The sequence below is a fragment of the Muntiacus reevesi genome, chromosome 8, assembly GCF_963930625.1.
Source record: "Muntiacus reevesi chromosome 8, mMunRee1.1, whole genome shotgun sequence".
Lineage (NCBI taxonomy): Eukaryota > Metazoa > Chordata > Mammalia > Artiodactyla > Cervidae > Muntiacus > Muntiacus reevesi.
In genome coordinates, this window is record NC_089256.1 from 24,097,825 (window position 1) to 24,114,957 (window position 17,133).

Here is a 17,133-nt window from a genome sequence, read left to right on the forward strand (position 1 = left end):
GCACCGCTCACTGCTTGTCTCAGTGCGTCCTGGTTGCTGTACAAAGACCACGTTCGGTGGCTCATAAACAGCAGGCCTTTATTTCTCGAAGTTCTGGAGGCTGGCCAGCCAAGACTGTGTGGTTGGTGGTTCTGGAGACTGGATGTCCAAGACTGCGTGGTCAGTGAGGGCCCACTTTGGGAGCAGACTCCTGTGTCCTCACGTGGAGGAAGGGGCCGGGGGCTCTCGGGGGTCTCTTTTACAAAGGCAGTGATCCCATTCATGTAGGCTCCACCCTCCTGACCCAACCACCTCCTAAATGCCCCATAGGAATTTTAGGGGAACACAGACCATCCCATTCTGCCCCCCAGATTATGTCCTTCCCACATGCAAAATACACTCACTCCATCCCAACAGCCCCCAAATCTTAACTCACTGCAGCATCCACTCCAAAGTCTCTTCTAAATCAGATGTGGGGAGACCTGAGGTGGATTCACCCTGAGGCATAGTCCTCTCCAGCCGTAAGCCTGGGAAACCAGACAGTCAGTGGCACTGAACTCCAGTTCATGTGCTCGACGGACACACAGGAAAGCCAAAGGAACCCAAATGTCGGCGTTGGAGCAGAGAAAGGTTTACCGCAGGGCTGAACAAGGACGGATGGATAGTTTGTGCCCCCCAAATCTGGAACCCCTGAAGGGCTTCAGCAAAGCATTTTTAAAATCCAGGCCCTTGGGGCAGGGGGGCAGTGATCACAGGGTATGTGATCAGCTCGTGCACGACTCTCTGATCATCTCGTGCATGGCTCTCTGATCTCTCACTTGTTGATGGCAACAGGGTGGGGTCTCAGAGGCTAACATCATCAGTCCTCAGGCTCCAGTAGGTCTGCGGGCTACATGCTTATAATCAAGTAATTAACATCTTCCATTTGGTGGAGGTGGGACTTTCACATGTGTAAAACCATGCAGCAAATGTACAACAGAGGATGTGGGCAACACACCTGCCCTGGGACGGCCCCCTTATAGGGTCCTACTTGGTTGCGACAAGCTGTGTGCTTCCAGAACAGAGTGGAAGGCCAGGCAGAGGGTGGACATTCCCATTCTGAAAGGGGAGGTGGGAAAGAAGGCAGGGTGACAGGTCCTAAGTGTGCCCTTTCCTTCTGGGCCTGTGCTGGGAGGGCTGCCCCCGAGCCGTGAGGTGCCTTGGGGCCCATCTTTCCCTGTCATGGAGGCAAGTCCCAGCCTCTGTTGACTCTGTTGAGATGCTGTCTAATCTCCTTGCTGGATGAAAATGGCCAGCCCACCTCCGTCCCGAGCAAATGCAGCCATACCCTCTGTGTTCTTCCCTGAATTAGCTTTCTCAACCCTTTCTGTGTCAATAGGCCGAGCACCTCCCAACTCTCTAAGCTCTGAGTGTTTTGTGATTGGAAGGCCATCTTTAGGTCATTCCTCTCTTTTTGCATTTTCCTGTAAGTACTCAAGAGAAGCTTTCCTGTACTTTCAACACTTTGCCTACCTGTTTCCTCAGTCAAATTTCATCACTCACAAGTTCTATCTTCCACAAAACACCAGGAAAGAAGCAGTTCACCTAGTTCTTTACCTCTTTGTAACACGATTGCCTTTCCTTCAGTTTGCAATAACATGGTCCCTGTTTCCATCTGAGATGCATCAGAATGGCCTTCCCCGTCCCTCTTTCTACTAACATCTGCTTGTGACCACTTAGGTTTCTCTAAGGAGGCTGGGGCACCCCCTACAGCTCTCCTGTCCTGAGCTGTCACCACACTTGTTCTGTCTGTCCGTGGTGATGGAGGCTTTTTCTAGCACTCCTCTAAACTCTTCCACTCTGCACGTTGCTCAGTTCCAAGGCTGCTTTTGCATCTGTAGGTGTTTGTAGCCTTAGCACCCACTCTTGGAAATAATGTCCTGTGTTGTCGCAGTGCCTCCACGTGAGGGAGGTTTGGCTCCCTTCCTCTCCGCAGGTATGGGCATATCTGGGAGTGACCCTGGCCTAGGAGTGAGGGGGGAGGAGCTGCCCAGGGGGAAGAGTGAGGACAAAAATGTGAGAGGTGGCCTGAGCCCTGTGTCAAGCCAGTGGCTCGACCCCAAGTACCCCAAGTACCCAGCACTGAGTTGAATGACCCAGAAGAGGGTGGGCCGGGGAAGCCAGGTGATGGCAGGTGCCTCACTCCCTGACAAATCCCAACCCCTCTCCACCAGAGCACAGTGACTGCATGTTGGAGCTAAATGAAAAGTGTTGGGAGGGGAAACTTCCTCCGCTGCCTGCCTTGGGTTCTTATGGCTGAACTGATAATAATAGTAAAACTGACACAAGACAGATCAGCAGGAGAAAAAGAAACTAATTTAATTTCATGCCCCTGGAGGTCCCATAGGAATGGGACCTAAGAAGTGGGCAAAGCAGGCAGTTTTTATACTGTTTAGAAAAAGAAGCCATGCACTAGTGAAGAATTGACAGGGCAATGAAACTTAAGTTTGGGGTACCCAGTGAGTGAAGGATCTAAAGAGTTTGGGCTTTAGTCAATGAAAGAAGTCACGAGGTTGGTTTACACAGGCCTCCTGGCCCCAAGTCTGCATCTCTGGTGATAGGGTCCTTCTGTTTCTGGGTGCAAGGGTGCACCTTTCACAGGAGAGGTTTCTGCCCTGCTCCCAAGGAGACAGAAGGGAGGTTAAGAGTGGCCCTCTTGCATTGGTTGTCTCTTAAGGAATTTTTGTCATTGTTAAGTTGCTAAGTAGTATTCACCTTTGCGACCCCATAGACTGCAGCACGCCAGGCTTCCCTGTCTCTCACCATCTCCTGGAGTTTGCTCAAGTTCATGTCCATTGAGTCAGTGATGCTATCTAACATCTCATCCTTAAAATTCATTCAGTTCAGTCGCTCAGTTGTGTCTGACTCTTTGTGACACCATGGATTGCAACATGCCAGGCTTCCCTGTCCATCACCAACTCCTGGAGCTTGCTCAAACTCATGTCCATAGAGTTGGTGATGCCATCCAACCATCTCATCCTCTGTCATCCCCTTCTCCTCCTGACTTCAGTCTTTCCCAGCATAATGGTCTTTTCCAATGAGTCAGTTCTTCTTAAATTTTTTAATTCAAAATAATCAGTATGTCCTTGAGGCACATTTTGGGGCCACCTATGCTGGACCCCACAATGGGCAGAGAAAGGACTATCAGTGACCATCAGTGACTTTCTTGTGTGGGGGAGGGTGATGTGGCCAGAAAGGGCTTCAGGGTGGAAGAGGGAGGGAGACCTCATGAGCTGTCCTTTGCCCCTCTTCACACCCTTGGAGCAGCTGGTGGCAGTGGGTGCCTCCCTGGATGACACCTTGGGTGATATGGGTGATGTCATGAGATGTCACTGTGGGCATCACGTCTCCAGGGAAGCTCGTGCATGTATTTATTTTCGCATTCATAATGCGATGTAGTCGTGCTGCTTACCGAGGCCTCGGTGATGGAGACCAGGTCAGGGCAAGGTTTCAGAAAACAGGATCTGTTCTACTTGGAGGGGCCGCGTCACAGAGTGCAAGGCTCTGCCACTCCCAAAACCAGCTCTGCAGGCAGTGGGGGCTTTTCTCCTTCTGGGAAAACAGAAGGAGTGGCTCATGTCTGGAAGCAGGAGGCTGGAACCCCATTGTGAGCACTGCGTGTGAGGACCGGGCAGTTTCTCCCCTGGTCTCGGGCTCCCGGGCATCACCGGGTACACAGGAACGGGGGGGTGGGCACGGTGCTCTTTCTCTGGTCCTTCACGGTGACCCAAGAATATGAATGGGCGCCTGGGCCCCGTGGCTGTACCCGTGCCTCCAGACTGCCCACGTCTGATGAGGCCAGAGCTCGGGCAGTTGGAAGAATGTGCAAGCCAGAAGACAGGGGGGCCCTGCAGGAGGAAACACCTGACCCATCCCCCCGGCCCACTGTAGCAGCCCTGGTGGCTGGCTTCTCACCGTGGGTGGTCTTGGGGTGTGGCAACTTCAAGTGGGACCTCATTCCCTGACCGGGAATTGAACCTGGGCTGTGATGATGAGTGCACTGAATCCTAACCACTAGACCACCAGGGACCAGTGGCTAGAGTCAGTCACTAGTGGTTCGGTTCTCGGCTATTTTGAAGAAAGAAATCAGCAAAGAGATGAAAAGTGGCGAGGCAAGTAAAGTGTGTATTAAGAACAGGCTACTTGCAAATAGACACATGGTTGGGTTCACAGAATTGTGTGCAGCGGGGGGCAGCTTAGATTGCTTATAATGGGGCCATTTTCTGGGTCTTTGTTTTCCTCTGGCCAATTATTCTACTTTCTGCCCATATCTGGGCTGACACAGGGCCCTCCTCTATGTGTGCGTGCATCTTCTAGCCGAGATGGATTCCAGCACGAAGATCTCTGAGAGGTTGACAGGACATATTATGGACTAGTGCTCCTTCCTTTTGGACCCCCACCGAACGTTTCTGCTCTTGTGCAGAGGGGTCGGGGGGAGTCTCCTTGACCTCAAGGATGAAAACTGAGATTGTCAAAAACAAAAACAAAAAACTGAGATTGTCTTGATTTTATTCCATCAGAGCTTAGCTCCTCTCTGCTCCTGCCAAGGTAATTTTTCCTTGAGATGTTGGAAGGAGAATTTCCTCAAAATGTCTAATTGCCCACCCACCTTCTACCTCATTTCCAGGCCCCCTGGCTTCGAAAGCCAGAGAGAAGCTTGTTTTGAGGTAGCAGGACCAAGCCCATTCTGCGGAGCCTGAGCCGGGCATTGGGATGGAGTCACTGGTGAAGAGGCGTCGGGATCAGGCCAGCTCCAGGGAGGAAGACAGCTTTGGGGTGCAGCCCAGGAGGGTGGCCGACCTGGCCATGGTCCCCAACCTCCGGTGGAGCAGCACCAGCCTCTGCAAGAACAGGAGGTCACAGTACCTCTTCAGCAACTGTGAAAAGGTAGGTCTGGAGTCACTGGGTCTGCCAGGGCTCTGGTGGGGCACAGTGACCCCCTAGTTTTGCTGGGGACCACAACCCAGCAGAGGGGACTTGGAGAGAACACTGGGGGGCCCGAGTCTGTGCCCCTGGGCTGGTTTCTGTCCTGGTTCGAATTACGAAAGTGCTGGGTAAGCCCGTACACCCACCCGCCTCATTGTGCAATGACTTTTGCATCCTTTATCCAACAAGGAAGGTCCGGGCACCAGCTGAGGCCTGGGTTGGCCACACGGAAAGCCCCAGGCAGGCTTGTGTTGGGGACATTTGAATGTCACACCCTGGTTGGGTGTGAAGATGGTGTCTCATGTCTCAGCCTGGTCCCTCGGATGTGGGCGGGTGTCCTGATACTCACAGTCCCCTTTGCACACACACCCAGGGGCCCGGGAGGAGCAGATCCCCAGGTTCACTCCTCCCTCTGGGGTCTGCACCTGAGGGCCTCCGGCAGGTGGTGGGGGAGGGCTCGGTGTCCTGTCTCTGAAGGAAGACCCTGAAGGGTGTCAGGGTGAACGGGTGGGCCTGATGAGGTATGGGGTGTGGTCTTTGGAATGGCACTGATCTAACTGCCCGAGAATCTCTCAGTGACCTTTTTACCGTCAGCAAGGAAACCTGAGTTCATGGATTCCTGACAACATCAAGAAGAAAGAATGCATATACTTTGTGGAAAGCTCCAAACCGTCTGATGCTGGGTGAGTGACTTGTTCTGTTCCCACTGGTGGTTCAGGCAGTACAGAGTCTGCTTGCAATTCAGGAGACCCAGGTTTGATCCCTGGGTTGGGAAGATCCCCTGGAGAAGGGAGTGGTGACCCATTCCAGTATTCTGGCCTGGAGAATTCCATGGACAGAGGAGCCTGGTGGGTTATAGTCCATGGGGTCACATAGTCAGACATGACTGACTGACTAACCCATTTCTTTCCCTGTTCCCACATGGAGTAGCTGATCAAGGCAGGGCTGACCAGGCCTCAGGAGGGGACAGCCCCAGTGTATGTACCAGCCTGGGGTGCTCGGAGCATTCCCCTCCAGACGCACCCTAGTCCTCTCTCTGCTGGAAACGGGCCTCACTCTTTATTACTTCTGCTCCTTTGTCACCTGGTGATGCTGCCTCCACCACGGAGCCCTCCTTGACCACACACAGGATGTAACCTATCCCTCTACCGCACTCTGTATTTGTCTTTTCTGCTAGTTGCCGACAGCACTTCTATTATGTGGCTTTGTGGTTTTCTCGAACAAGTTCTGAGCTCTGACCGTTACTGAGTCACATTATTACTTCCCCACTGGACAGATAGCCAGCGTCCAGCTCAGACTGTGAACAATACAGAGGGGAGGGGCATGCTGTGTCTAGGTGATGGAAGAGGATGATAATCTGGAGCCAGAGGTGCATGATCACCGACGATGATTCTGTTCCTCCTGGGACGTGCCTGGGATGTTGTCACAAAAAGTGCCCCATTTGGGGGTTCACGCTTCAGCTTGGCTCTTCTTCAGACGATAGCCCTCCTTTCTCCTCGGAGGCCATGGGGCCCCCCGCGTCAGAGAAGGTTACCACCATGATCCAGCTGATGGCCTCAAGGTTGTATTCAGTAGTGATCAGAGGTCGAGTTTAGGCTGATTGCTCTGACCATGTACAGAGGGCTTTGCGCTGAGGTCTCTGGTTTTAGTTTTTAAAATAAGCTTACAACAGTAGCCCCAGAGGAGACTTGTGGTCCCCAGGTTTCCTTGCAGGAGTCATTGGCTCCAAAACCCTTTGAAGAAGGTTATTGTGGAGCCCGGGTCTGGTCGGTAGAGGTTCAAGGGGTGCCATCTGTCCAACCTCAGCCCCTCCTGTCCTCTGAATTCTGAACAAATAGCAGAGAAATATCCACAGGAGTCAGTGAGGGTTGGGGTACAGTTTGTATCTAAGACAGAAATGGGGCTCCCTCGTTCAGTGTTTCTGTCCCTCTCTGAAGGAATGGCGTTCAGGATATGTTTGGCTCTGAAACTTCTGAAGTACCTTTCTTGGTACCAGAACCCATGTGAGGAGCAGCCACGAGGTAGGGGGGAGGCTGGGCGGGCTGTCGCTTGAGTGCGTGTAACTCCCCGTGGCAGCTTCTTCCTCATATGTCATGAGGTGCGTGAGGGGAGGGGAGAGGGGGCGGAGCCCCACTTACCCACATGGGCCAAGAACCCTGTGAAAATTCTCTGATTATTCAACTTCTGGGTCTACAGTCTGTAGTTTCCTGCTCTGTGTCAGGCTTGGGAACACTCTATCGACTGAAGACCTAATCTCATTGGGGGATGGTTGAAAGAGAGGAGGGGAGGGTGTGGTCTATTCTAGGCTGTTACAATGTATGAGAACGTTTCGGGGTGGCCTTGGGCAAGGACACAAGACGGAGTCCTTGTCCTGGCGGCCCCCTCCCCCACCTTGGACCCAGCTTCCTCCTCCCTGAATGGGGGTGCTCACGGGTGGTGCTCAGGGGAGCCCTGCAGGTCTAGAAGTGATCTGTGTCCCCTAAGGGGTCAAAAGAGCTTCCCAGGTGGCGGTAGTAGTAATGGACCAACTTGCCAGTGCAGGAGACATAAGAGATGCAGTTTCAATCCCTGGGTCGGGAAGATCCCCGGAGGAGGGTATGGCAACCCACTCCAGTACTCTTGCCTGGAGAATTCCATGGGCAGAGGAACCTGGCAGGCTATGGTCTATAATGTCGTAAGGAGACGGACACAACTAAAGCAATTTAGCACTCCTGCACACGAGGAGTCCTAGAAGAAGGTGGGCTTGGAGTTCCCAATGGCTGGGCCAGTGCTCCCTGGACTGAGGAGGCCCCAGCCTGAGCAACGGGACAGGGGTACTGAGCCCAGGAGTCTGGGGGACAGAGCACACGGTGGGCCTTGGCCTCTTGATCCAGCCTCAGTCCTCTGCACGGCTAGTTAACCTGCATAAATTTTATAAGCTATCTTCCATCTAGAACCTTATTTGGCCCTCACAAATTCTGCAGGTTAGGGGTCGGAGAATGTATTTTTCTCCCCCCATTTAATGATTGAGAAGTTGAGAGTCGGAGCCCCTAAGGCCACATTCTGTAAGCTACAGGGAAACCCATTTTCTCTCTCTAGGTCCAGTCATGTTTTCCCCTGGTGTTGTTGGGCTCAGGTCTCACCTGGTGTCAGATTTTTTGATTTGCTCTCATCTGTATCTTGTCTTCTAGGTCACCTGTTACTAGGCCTCTAAAAAAAAAGTAGGCCTCTAAAAAAATGTGTAGATTTCCAATTTAACAAGCTGTGAAGAACATAGTTGCTGTCTCCTCTCCTCCCAAGAATGGCATTAAAGGAGTAAAATGATTTCAACCCACCAAGACAAAGGAGGCGAGGGAGGAGGTGACAGTTGAAAAGAGGTGACGGGGTGTTCTCTTTGGGGGGCCGTGTGCATCCCTCTGGCCCCAGATCTAGAAGTTTCTGCTTTGAGCCTTCACCGTGTGCTTTTCTAACCTTTTTATTTTGAAATAACTATAGATTTACAAGAAATTGTGAAGACACTGCAGATGGACCACACGGTCCCACCAGTGGTCACTTCTACCCCACCATCCATAACCCCTGGCAATCACTCATCCGCTCTTCACTCCTGCAATTGTTTCAGTTGCTGAATGTCATATAAGAGGAATCCTTCATGAGGTGATGTGTCAAGGCTGGCTTTTTTCACCCAGTGGAATGCCTTTGTGATCCGTTCGAGTTGTGTGTGTTGGTCCTAGGCTCCTGTTTGCTGCAGAGGAGCCAACTAGCCTAGATCACAATATTTGTAGTGAGGTTTCTGTAGATGACAAATAATTGGATCTTATTATTTTTTATCCATTTTGCCAATCTCTGGGGCTTCCCTGGTGGCTCAGTGGTAAAGAATCTCCCTGCAATGCAGGAGACACAGGAGACATGGATTTGATCTCTGGGTCAGGAGGATCCCCGGAGGAGGAAATGACAACCCACTCCAGTATTCTTGCCTGGAGAATGGACAGTGGAGCCTGGTGGGTTACAGTCCATGAGGGTGCAAAGAGTTGGACACAACTGAGTGACCGGCAATTTCACTTTCTTTGGTATATGAGGACTTAAGTTTACCATTGTATTTTTTTGTTTATATTTCTCTATTTTTCTTTTCCTGCCTTTCTGTGGGTTATTTGAACTTTTCTTAGAGTTCCATCTGATTTGTCTGTGCTGTTTTTGCCTGTATCTCTTTTATAGCTTTTTAGTGGTTGTTCCAGGTACTACATTATATATACTTAACTTATCACATATTACTGATATCTACGTGTATTGGGAACTCATATTAGTCTCCCGGTGTTGACATTCACCAGTTTGTGGGAAATGTAGAAACATTCCCACCTTTTACAACGCTTTGTCCTTCCCCATTTATATTATAACTGTTTACAAAATTTCCTCCACATATATATTAGGTCATGGTGCAATTTTCTTCAACTGTCAAACATACTTCAGAAAATTCAAGAGGAGGAAATGTGTTTATTCACCGACCCATACTTTTACTCTTTCCATTCTTCTTTCTTTGTTTTCAACAAGTTATTGACCAGAGACAGAGCAATACATCTTAACACATCTTTCCTTACCTGAACTCTATTGACTAGAGATGTTTCAATATTCACTTACAGAAGAAATAGCCGGCCGTAGGCATTAGTGTCTACAAAAATCCCCTTCTTGACAACATGCTGATATTCCAGAATTCTTCCTTTTATCATTTCCTTTCTGTTTAGAGAATTTCCGCTAGCCATCCTCTTTGGGGAAGTTTGGTTGATGAAATCCCGTGCTTGACAACATGCTGATATTCCAGAATTCCTCCTTTTATCATTTCCTTTCTGTTTAGAGAACTTCCTCCAGCCATCTTCTTTGGGGAAGTTTGTTTGTTGACCAGTTCCCTGGTTTTCTTTCACCTGAGAGTGCCTTGGCATCCCTTTCACGTGGAATGATATTTTTGCTGGATGCAAAATTCTGGGTTTTGTCGTTTTCATCTTTAGAAAAATGTTGTGTGGATTCTTCCTGGCACTGATTTCTGGCTTCTGATTCAAATAAATTGTCCAGTTATTTTCCTCCAACAGGTAAGGTATCATTTCCGACTTTCAAGATTTTTGTTGTTAGATTTTAGAAGTTGGATGGTTATGTGTCTCCGCTGTCTCCGTGGCTGGGGTGCCAGTCATGACTCCCCTGGGCCTCCTTTATCCCTGCCGAGGAGAGGAGCAGGCACCAGTTGCCCCTGGTGACCCCACGGCCTTTGCAGGAAGGTGGTGTGCGAGTGCGGCTACCCACGTGAGAAGCACCTGGAGGAGGCCACGTGGCCCCACACCTTCCAGGGCCAGGAGTGGGACCCGAAAAAGCATGTCAGGGAGATGCCAACAGATGCGTTCGGTGACATCGTCTTCACGGGCTTGGGCCAGAAAGTGGGAAAGGTTGGTTTCCATGACTCCACTGCTCTTACTGGGGACCAGAGCCCACCCTAGGTGACTGCGGTGGCCGGGCCTCCCTAAGGAGGGCGTGGGAGGCTGCAGAACCCACCTGCCCAGTGCTGGATGGGGGGGCAGGGTGGAGGGCTCTGCATGGCAAATAGAGCTACATCGTGTCCTCAAGGGATTTGTTGCCAGGGTTCCAGGAGAGGTGTGGGTGGGGCACAGTAGTTCAGGGTGTGGCCTGAATGACTTTTGTCACTGCCAGGAGGGAGCAGGGGAGCACACGGCACCCAGGCAGGGTGATGGGCAGTGGGGAGGCCTTGGGGATGGCAGGAGAGCCAACAGCAGAGGTGAGAGTCTGGCAGGTGGTGGAGCGGGGCGGATCAGGGCTCCAGGCTTGCCTGGGAGCACGGGGGCACGGGTGGGGCCAGTGGAGGGCCCAGGCCTGGCCGGCATCTCTCTCTGGTGCTGCCAATCTCAGGGTGGTCACCGGGCCAGCAGCGTTGCCAAGCAGACTCGGGCCCCACCCCCACCCTTCTGAATCAGAGTCCCAGCCCCCTGGCTTTAACCTACTTTCTGGAGGGTTCTATGCCAGCTCTTGGGCAGCTGTGCCCTGAGGAGTCTGGGGGGGGGGGGGAGTCACTTGTTTCTGTGCTGCAGTTCTGGGACCCCCAGCCTCTTATTGGCTGGATGCGACCTTCCTCCTCGATTTCTTAGAGCCGCTGCCCACTTTGCCCACTTGGCCCAAGAGGTTGAACAAAGCCTGTTGAATGAGGTGAACTTGGCCCCAGAGCCGCCTTCCTCAGCACCACCTCCAAGCCCCGCCCCTCCATGAGCTGCTGTTGGCGTATCACCAGGTTGCCTTATGGGGAGACGGGAGTCAGGCCGTGGGGCTCAGGCTGGGGTACCCTCAACAGAGAGACCCCAGAGCTGGCCCCCCCCGGTGGCCTCTCTTCTCAGCCCTTGCCTCCCCTCTTTCTCAATCCATGACCTGCTTGGAGGCAGCCACTTTTGCTTTGTCTGGACCCAGCATGAGCATCCACCTGCCTGCCTGGGGCTGTCAGGCATGGCTGGGGCAGGGTGGCCAGGCTCTGGGGTCTGGGTTGGCCACCCACTGACCCCCGGGGTCTTCTGACCTCCCTGCAGTACGTCCGCCTCTCCCAGGACACTCCCTCCAGCCTGATTTACCAGCTCATGACCCAGCAGTGGGGCCTGGATGCGCCCAATCTGCTCATCTCCGTGACCGGTGGGGCCAAGGACTTCAACATGAAGCCCAGACTGAAGAGCGTTTTCCGAAGAGGACTCCTCAAGGTGGCCCAGACCTCAGGTAGAGCAGGGACAGAGGAACCGAAGCCCAGACCATGGGTGATGCTCAGGCCTGGGAGTGCTGGGCAGGCGGGAGGACCCCTGGAAGGCAGAGTCAGGGCCTTGGACTGGCCAGCCTTTGTGGGTCACTGAGTTGGGCCCAGGCCCGGGCCAGGTGGGGAGTGTCTGATCAAACTCACCCACTTCCGGCTGCTGTGCCTGGCTTGCTCACGGTGCAGACACAGCTCTGGTTGGCTCCCCACTGATGATGCTTCGAAACAGAAGTATTTAGACAAAGTTGAGATGCCGTGTTCCTGAGAGCAGGACAGAGGGAGGCAATGGGGAGGAGGGGGAGAGGGCAGGGCCTACAGGTGAATGGAGTCGCCTTCCTGCCCCCACCTAACTAAGCTTCGTGGGACATCACGGGTCCTGACTGCCACTGGGAGACCTGATCGTGGTGGGGTTCACACCTGACAGTGAGTTTGAAAGCCCTGGACAGGACCAGGTGTCTCTCTGCTCCTCCCCAGGGGCCTGGGTCATCACCGGGGGGTCCCACACTGGCGTGATGAAGCAGGTGGGCGAGGCGGTGCGGGACTTCAGCCTGAGTGGCAGCTTCTGTGAAGGGGAAGTGGTCACCATCGGGATCGCCACGTGGGGCGCCCTGCACAACCGGGAGAGCCTGATCCACCCCATGGTGAGCTGGAGGCTGCTTCTGGGCGGCGGGGGGGGGGGGGCGGTCATAGCACAGCAGGGAGGTGGTGCGGTAGGATCTTAGCCAGTGGTCGGTGAACAGGCCACCGCTTGGACCCCAGGGTAAGTGCAGTGTCACGGGAAGTGGCTGAATAGGGATGTGGGAAACCCAGGCTCAAATCCCCCCCCAACCCCCCAGACCCTGGTGACCCCAGGAGAGTAAGCACCTTGTCTGGACTCTGGTTTCCTCCCTCGAGATCATAAGATGGATGCACATGAGTTGCCAGAGCTGCCGCTGGTCTGGGGGCCCTCCTAACACCACTCTGATGAGAAATGGGCTTTGCAAAGGTGTAGCTTGGCTGGGAGCATACAGCCTACCAGCATCTGGGTTGTCATATCCCTGGGCCTGGCCTTTTAGTCCAGGGCTTAATGGTTCCCTGATTCCCCTCCCATGAGCTTCTCTTCTGAGCTTGGAGACAGAACCTTCCTGTGTCCATTCACCAGGGTGCAGTCCTGATAAGCAATTGCTTAAATGTGGGGATGTGAGTTGGAAAAGAGAACTGATTCATTCAATAAGATTTTTTGAGGACACAGCAGATTTGGGCATAACGCGTGCATGGAAGCTTGGAGGGAAACACTGGCCCCAAAATAAAATTCTCCTTGACACACTGAGGAGGTGTGATGACAACTGTCCCACGAGGTGTGACTTATGAACGAGGCTCCAGCCTTTCTGGGGTGGGGGAGGTGTGCGTTCACTTCCTAGGGAGCGCATCCTCTGCAAAGTGACTCCTTGTGTCAGTCACAGATGCTAGTCACCAGGCAGGTGGCCCCTCGTCACCTGTCCTTCCGTGTTCATGTCACAGATGTGCTTAGTGGACCAGACAGGCTCTGTTCTGAATGCTCGTTACACAGAGTGGAAATCTGAGGCCGAGAGATACTGGCTGACTTCCAACATCACGCTTCACTTCTCTCCCCATCTGGAGTTCAGAGGACTTCCGGCAGCACCACCTGTTCTCCTCTGTGGCATCCAGGGGCCATGTGCACAGGTCCATAACCACCTCTCCTGGACCTGTGTCCCAAGTGACCACAGAACTGGTGACTTAAAGCAACCGAGCTGTACTTTCTCGCATTTCTGAACACCAGAAGTCTGAGACCAGTACCACTTGGCCAGAATTGAGATGTGGGCAGGGCCAGGCTCCCTCCAGTGGCTGGAAGCTGAACTCCCTGCCTCCTCCAGTTCTGGTGCATGCCACTTTCTTGGCTTGTGCCCGCATCGCTGCAGTCTCTCCTCTTGGTCACGTGACCTCCTCCTCGTCTAGGGACACTTGTCATGGCATTTAGGACCCACCTGGATGATCCATGCTAAGATCCTTAGCTTCATCACATGACCAAAGACCGTGTTTCCAGATGACAGAACATTCACAGCCTCCAGGTTTTAGGACCTGATATCTTGGTGGGGAGTATCACTTATCCCGCCTGCTACAGCACGCATTCCTGACATGAAAGATGTAGAGCTGTCTGTCTGTCCTGCCCACCTCTCTCCATCCCCAGGGCGGCTTCCCTGCCAAGTACATCATGGACGAGGAAGGCCAAGGGCACCTGACCTGCCTGGACAGCAACCACTCCCACTTCATCCTTGTGGACGACGGGACCCACGGCCGCTATGGGGTCGAGATTCCCCTGAGGACGAAGCTGGAGAAGTTCATATCACAGCAGACCAAGGAGAGGGGAGGTGAGTGGGGCCCACTTTCCAGGGTGCTTGGAGGAGAGGGAAGCGGGCTGGTTCAGAGGTCTGGGGCTCGGTTGGCCATAGCCAGGACATTTGGTGGGTGGGGTGCTGGGGTGGCCATTAGAACACACTTGGACATCTGTATACTTGGCCAGGGGATCATCTTTTCATGCCCCGTTAACAGCAGAAGGAAAGGCCAGGCAGGCACTCGGGACACAGAGCACCCTGTGGTCCCTTCACTACACACACATCTCAGTTTGGAAACCAGAGCATGAAGGAGTCAAAGCTCAGGCTTTGACCTCATTTCCCCTGTGGCTGGGGTGGGATGGATCCTAGGGCTCTGGGAGGTCAAACACACAGGGTTCTGCACATGTTTTGCTGGTTGGTTGGACACGTTTGAGCTGAGGTCTTCAAGCTCTCCTGCATATTGGGCTATTAGGCTGCAGCTGGCAAGAGTGGGGAGGGGCCCAGGGGATGCTCAGAGCCCACGGTCCTGATCTGTGCTCCCTGCTTCATCCTAGGCGTGGCTATCAAGATCCCGATTGTCTGTGTGGTGCTGGAAGGGGGCCCCGGCACACTAAATGTGAGTCCTGCAGGGGATGGGCCTCTTGGTTCAAGTATTGTGGTGGGTGAGTAACTGCCCAGAGTGCTGTGGCCTGCCTCCCACGGAGGCTGTCGGCAAGAGGGGGCAGATAGCCTGTCCACTGACGGAGGGAGGTGCATTCATCATGCACAGTCTCTCTGAGTGGGTGGGTCGGAGCCCCGTGAGAGGCCCTGCCATGGGAGGGTCAGCCCTGGGGCTTGACCAGTACAGAGCAAAGAAGGGTTCCAGAGGGACTGCAGCCCTCACCTGTAGGACCCCTGGACAGTCTTTTGGGGACTTCTAGAGCTGGTCACCCAGGCTCCCAGGAGGGTTCCTCAACGTACAGCCCTCGGCACCCCCCGCCCCCAGCTCCTTTACATTCAGCAGCTGAATGTAGAGCAGGTGCTGACTCATGGCCATGGAGCTTCATGCAGAACCACTGTCCAGCAGGGAGTGTGCCTGCCTTGTGGCACTCGGGCCAAACTGACCTCTGCCATAGGATTGTAGGATGATTGCAATTGCAGGTTTGCCCTGGAGAAGCTGAACTCCCTGCCTCCTCCAGCTCTGGTGGATGCCACTTTCTTGGCTTGTGCCCGCATCGCCCCAGTCTCTGCTCTTGGTCACATGACGGCAGCCGTGGGTCCCGTCGTCCACAAGGATGAAGTGGGAGTGGTTGCTGTCCAGGCAGGTCAGGTGCCCTTGGCCTTCCTCATCCATGATGTACTCGGCAAGGAGGCCACCCTGGGGATGGAGAGAGATGGGCAGGACAGACAGACAGCTCTACATCTTTCACGCCAGGAATGGGTGCTCTAGTGGGTGGGATAAGTGATACTCCCCACCAAGATATCAGGTCCTAAAACCTGGAGGCTGTGAATGTTCTGTCATCTGGAAACACGGTCTTTGGTCATGTGATGAAGCTAAGGATCTTAGCATGGATCATCCAGGTGGGTCCTAAATGCCATGACAAGTGTCCCTAGACGAGGAGGAGGTCACGTGACCAAGAGGAGAGACTGCAGCGATGCGGGCACAAGCCAAGAAAGTGGCATGCACCAGAGCTGGAGGAGGCAGGGAGTTCAGCTTCTCCTGGGCAACCGCTGGAGGGAGCCGGGCCCTGCCCACGTCTTGATTTGGGGCAGATCATGACATTTTGTTTATGTTCAGTAACCTCAGGGGGTCAGCACAGGTCCTGGGGTGCCTTGGGGGGCAGGATGTGTCTGATCCCCCCCATTCCCTCTGAGGCTCTCCGGCAGCGGTGCCCAGAGCAGGTCATCCTTCCTGCTGTCGTGGTGCCCATTCCTCATGGTGCTCTCACCCTGGTCTCTGGGGGTCTCCCTCCATGTGCTTGTCTTAGCCTGGGTCTCAAGGAGGGTGTGAAACTCTGGCCCAGGCAGCGCCCCTTCTTTCTTCTTAACGTGCCCACAGGTTAAGGGGTGGAAACATTCCAATCTTTCATGACAGTGTTGTCAAGTGACAGGCCTGAGAGAGGTGGCATGTTGGGTGTGTACCCCGTGTATATCAGAATCAGCTCCCTCCCCTCTGAGCAGAGGAACGCACCAAGCAAATGTCTTCAGTAAACTTCCCAGCGGGGCTTTCCTGGTGGCTCAGTGGTAAAGAATCCCCTGCCAACGCAGGAGATGCAGGTTCGATCCCTGGGTCAGAAGATCCCCTAGAGAAGGCAATGGCAACCCACTGCAGTATTCTTGCCTGGAGGATCCCATGGACAGAGGAGCCTGCTAGGCTACAGTGCATAGGGTCACAAAGAACCAACCACGACTGAGCAACTAAACAGCAACAGCAGACCTTCACCTTAGCCAGACAGCAGGGCTCTTGGAGAACCCTCTGTTTTAGGAGGGGTGGGTGTGGGTGGGCTCATGCTGGCCCCTGTGTTGCAGACCATCTACAACGCTATCAGCAACGGCACCCCCTGTGTGGTGGTAGAGGGCTCAGGCCGTGTGGCTGACGTCATCGCACAGGTAGCCGGCCTGCCCATCTCTGAGATCACCATCTCCCTGATTCAGCAGAAGCTGAGCATGTTCTTCCAGGGGATGTTTGAGACCTTCACGATCGTTGAGTGGACAAAAAAGGTGAGGCTGATGGGTACGTCATTCACCAGGTGTGAACCTGCAGCCTGTAGGTTAAACGCTATCAGCCTGGTCGCTGGGACCAGGACACACATAACCGAGACTCAGAGGCCCTGGCCAACCTGGGGAGGGCACGGGAGCCATCTGCAGGGGTGGGGGCTGTGAGCTGGGCAGGCAGGGAGCTGTCAGCTGAGGCAGCAGGCTGCCCTGCAAGGGAGGATGTGCTGGGCCTCCGCCTGCAGAACTCCAGGCAGGCAGGTAACACAGGTATGAGCCACGGCCATCCTGGAAAGAGGACCCTGTGCCCTGGGTGGGCATGAGGCTGGTGCTGGGGCCCTGAGGATGGCAGAGGGGTGGGGAGCCCAGATTCAGGCCGCTGGGGTGCTGCAAGTGACGGCA

At 53.9% G+C, this 17,133-nt stretch overlaps 1 protein-coding gene across 4 annotated transcripts in view; it reads left to right on the forward strand.

Annotated features, from left to right (window-relative positions):
- The window catches only part of TRPM2 (transient receptor potential cation channel subfamily M member 2), a 48,863-nt gene that overhangs the window by 2,796 nt on the left and 28,934 nt on the right, over positions 1–17,133 (forward strand). For 3 of the 4 annotated variants that reach the window (XM_065942904.1, XM_065942906.1, XM_065942907.1), the window contains exons 1-8: positions 1,521–4,905; positions 5,539–5,627; positions 10,181–10,349; positions 11,493–11,673; positions 12,179–12,345; positions 13,893–14,073; positions 14,592–14,653; positions 16,546–16,737. In XM_065942904.1, coding sequence (XP_065798976.1) covers positions 4,732–4,905; positions 5,539–5,627; positions 10,181–10,349; positions 11,493–11,673; positions 12,179–12,345; positions 13,893–14,073; positions 14,592–14,653; positions 16,546–16,737 — 1,215 coding nt within the window. In that variant the 5' untranslated portion in view covers positions 1,521–4,731. Of the gene's footprint in view, positions 1–1,520; positions 4,906–5,538; positions 5,628–10,180; positions 10,350–11,492; positions 11,674–12,178; positions 12,346–13,892; positions 14,074–14,591; positions 14,654–16,545; positions 16,738–17,133 lie in introns of those variants that run through there. The other variant, XM_065942905.1, reaches the window with a different exon arrangement.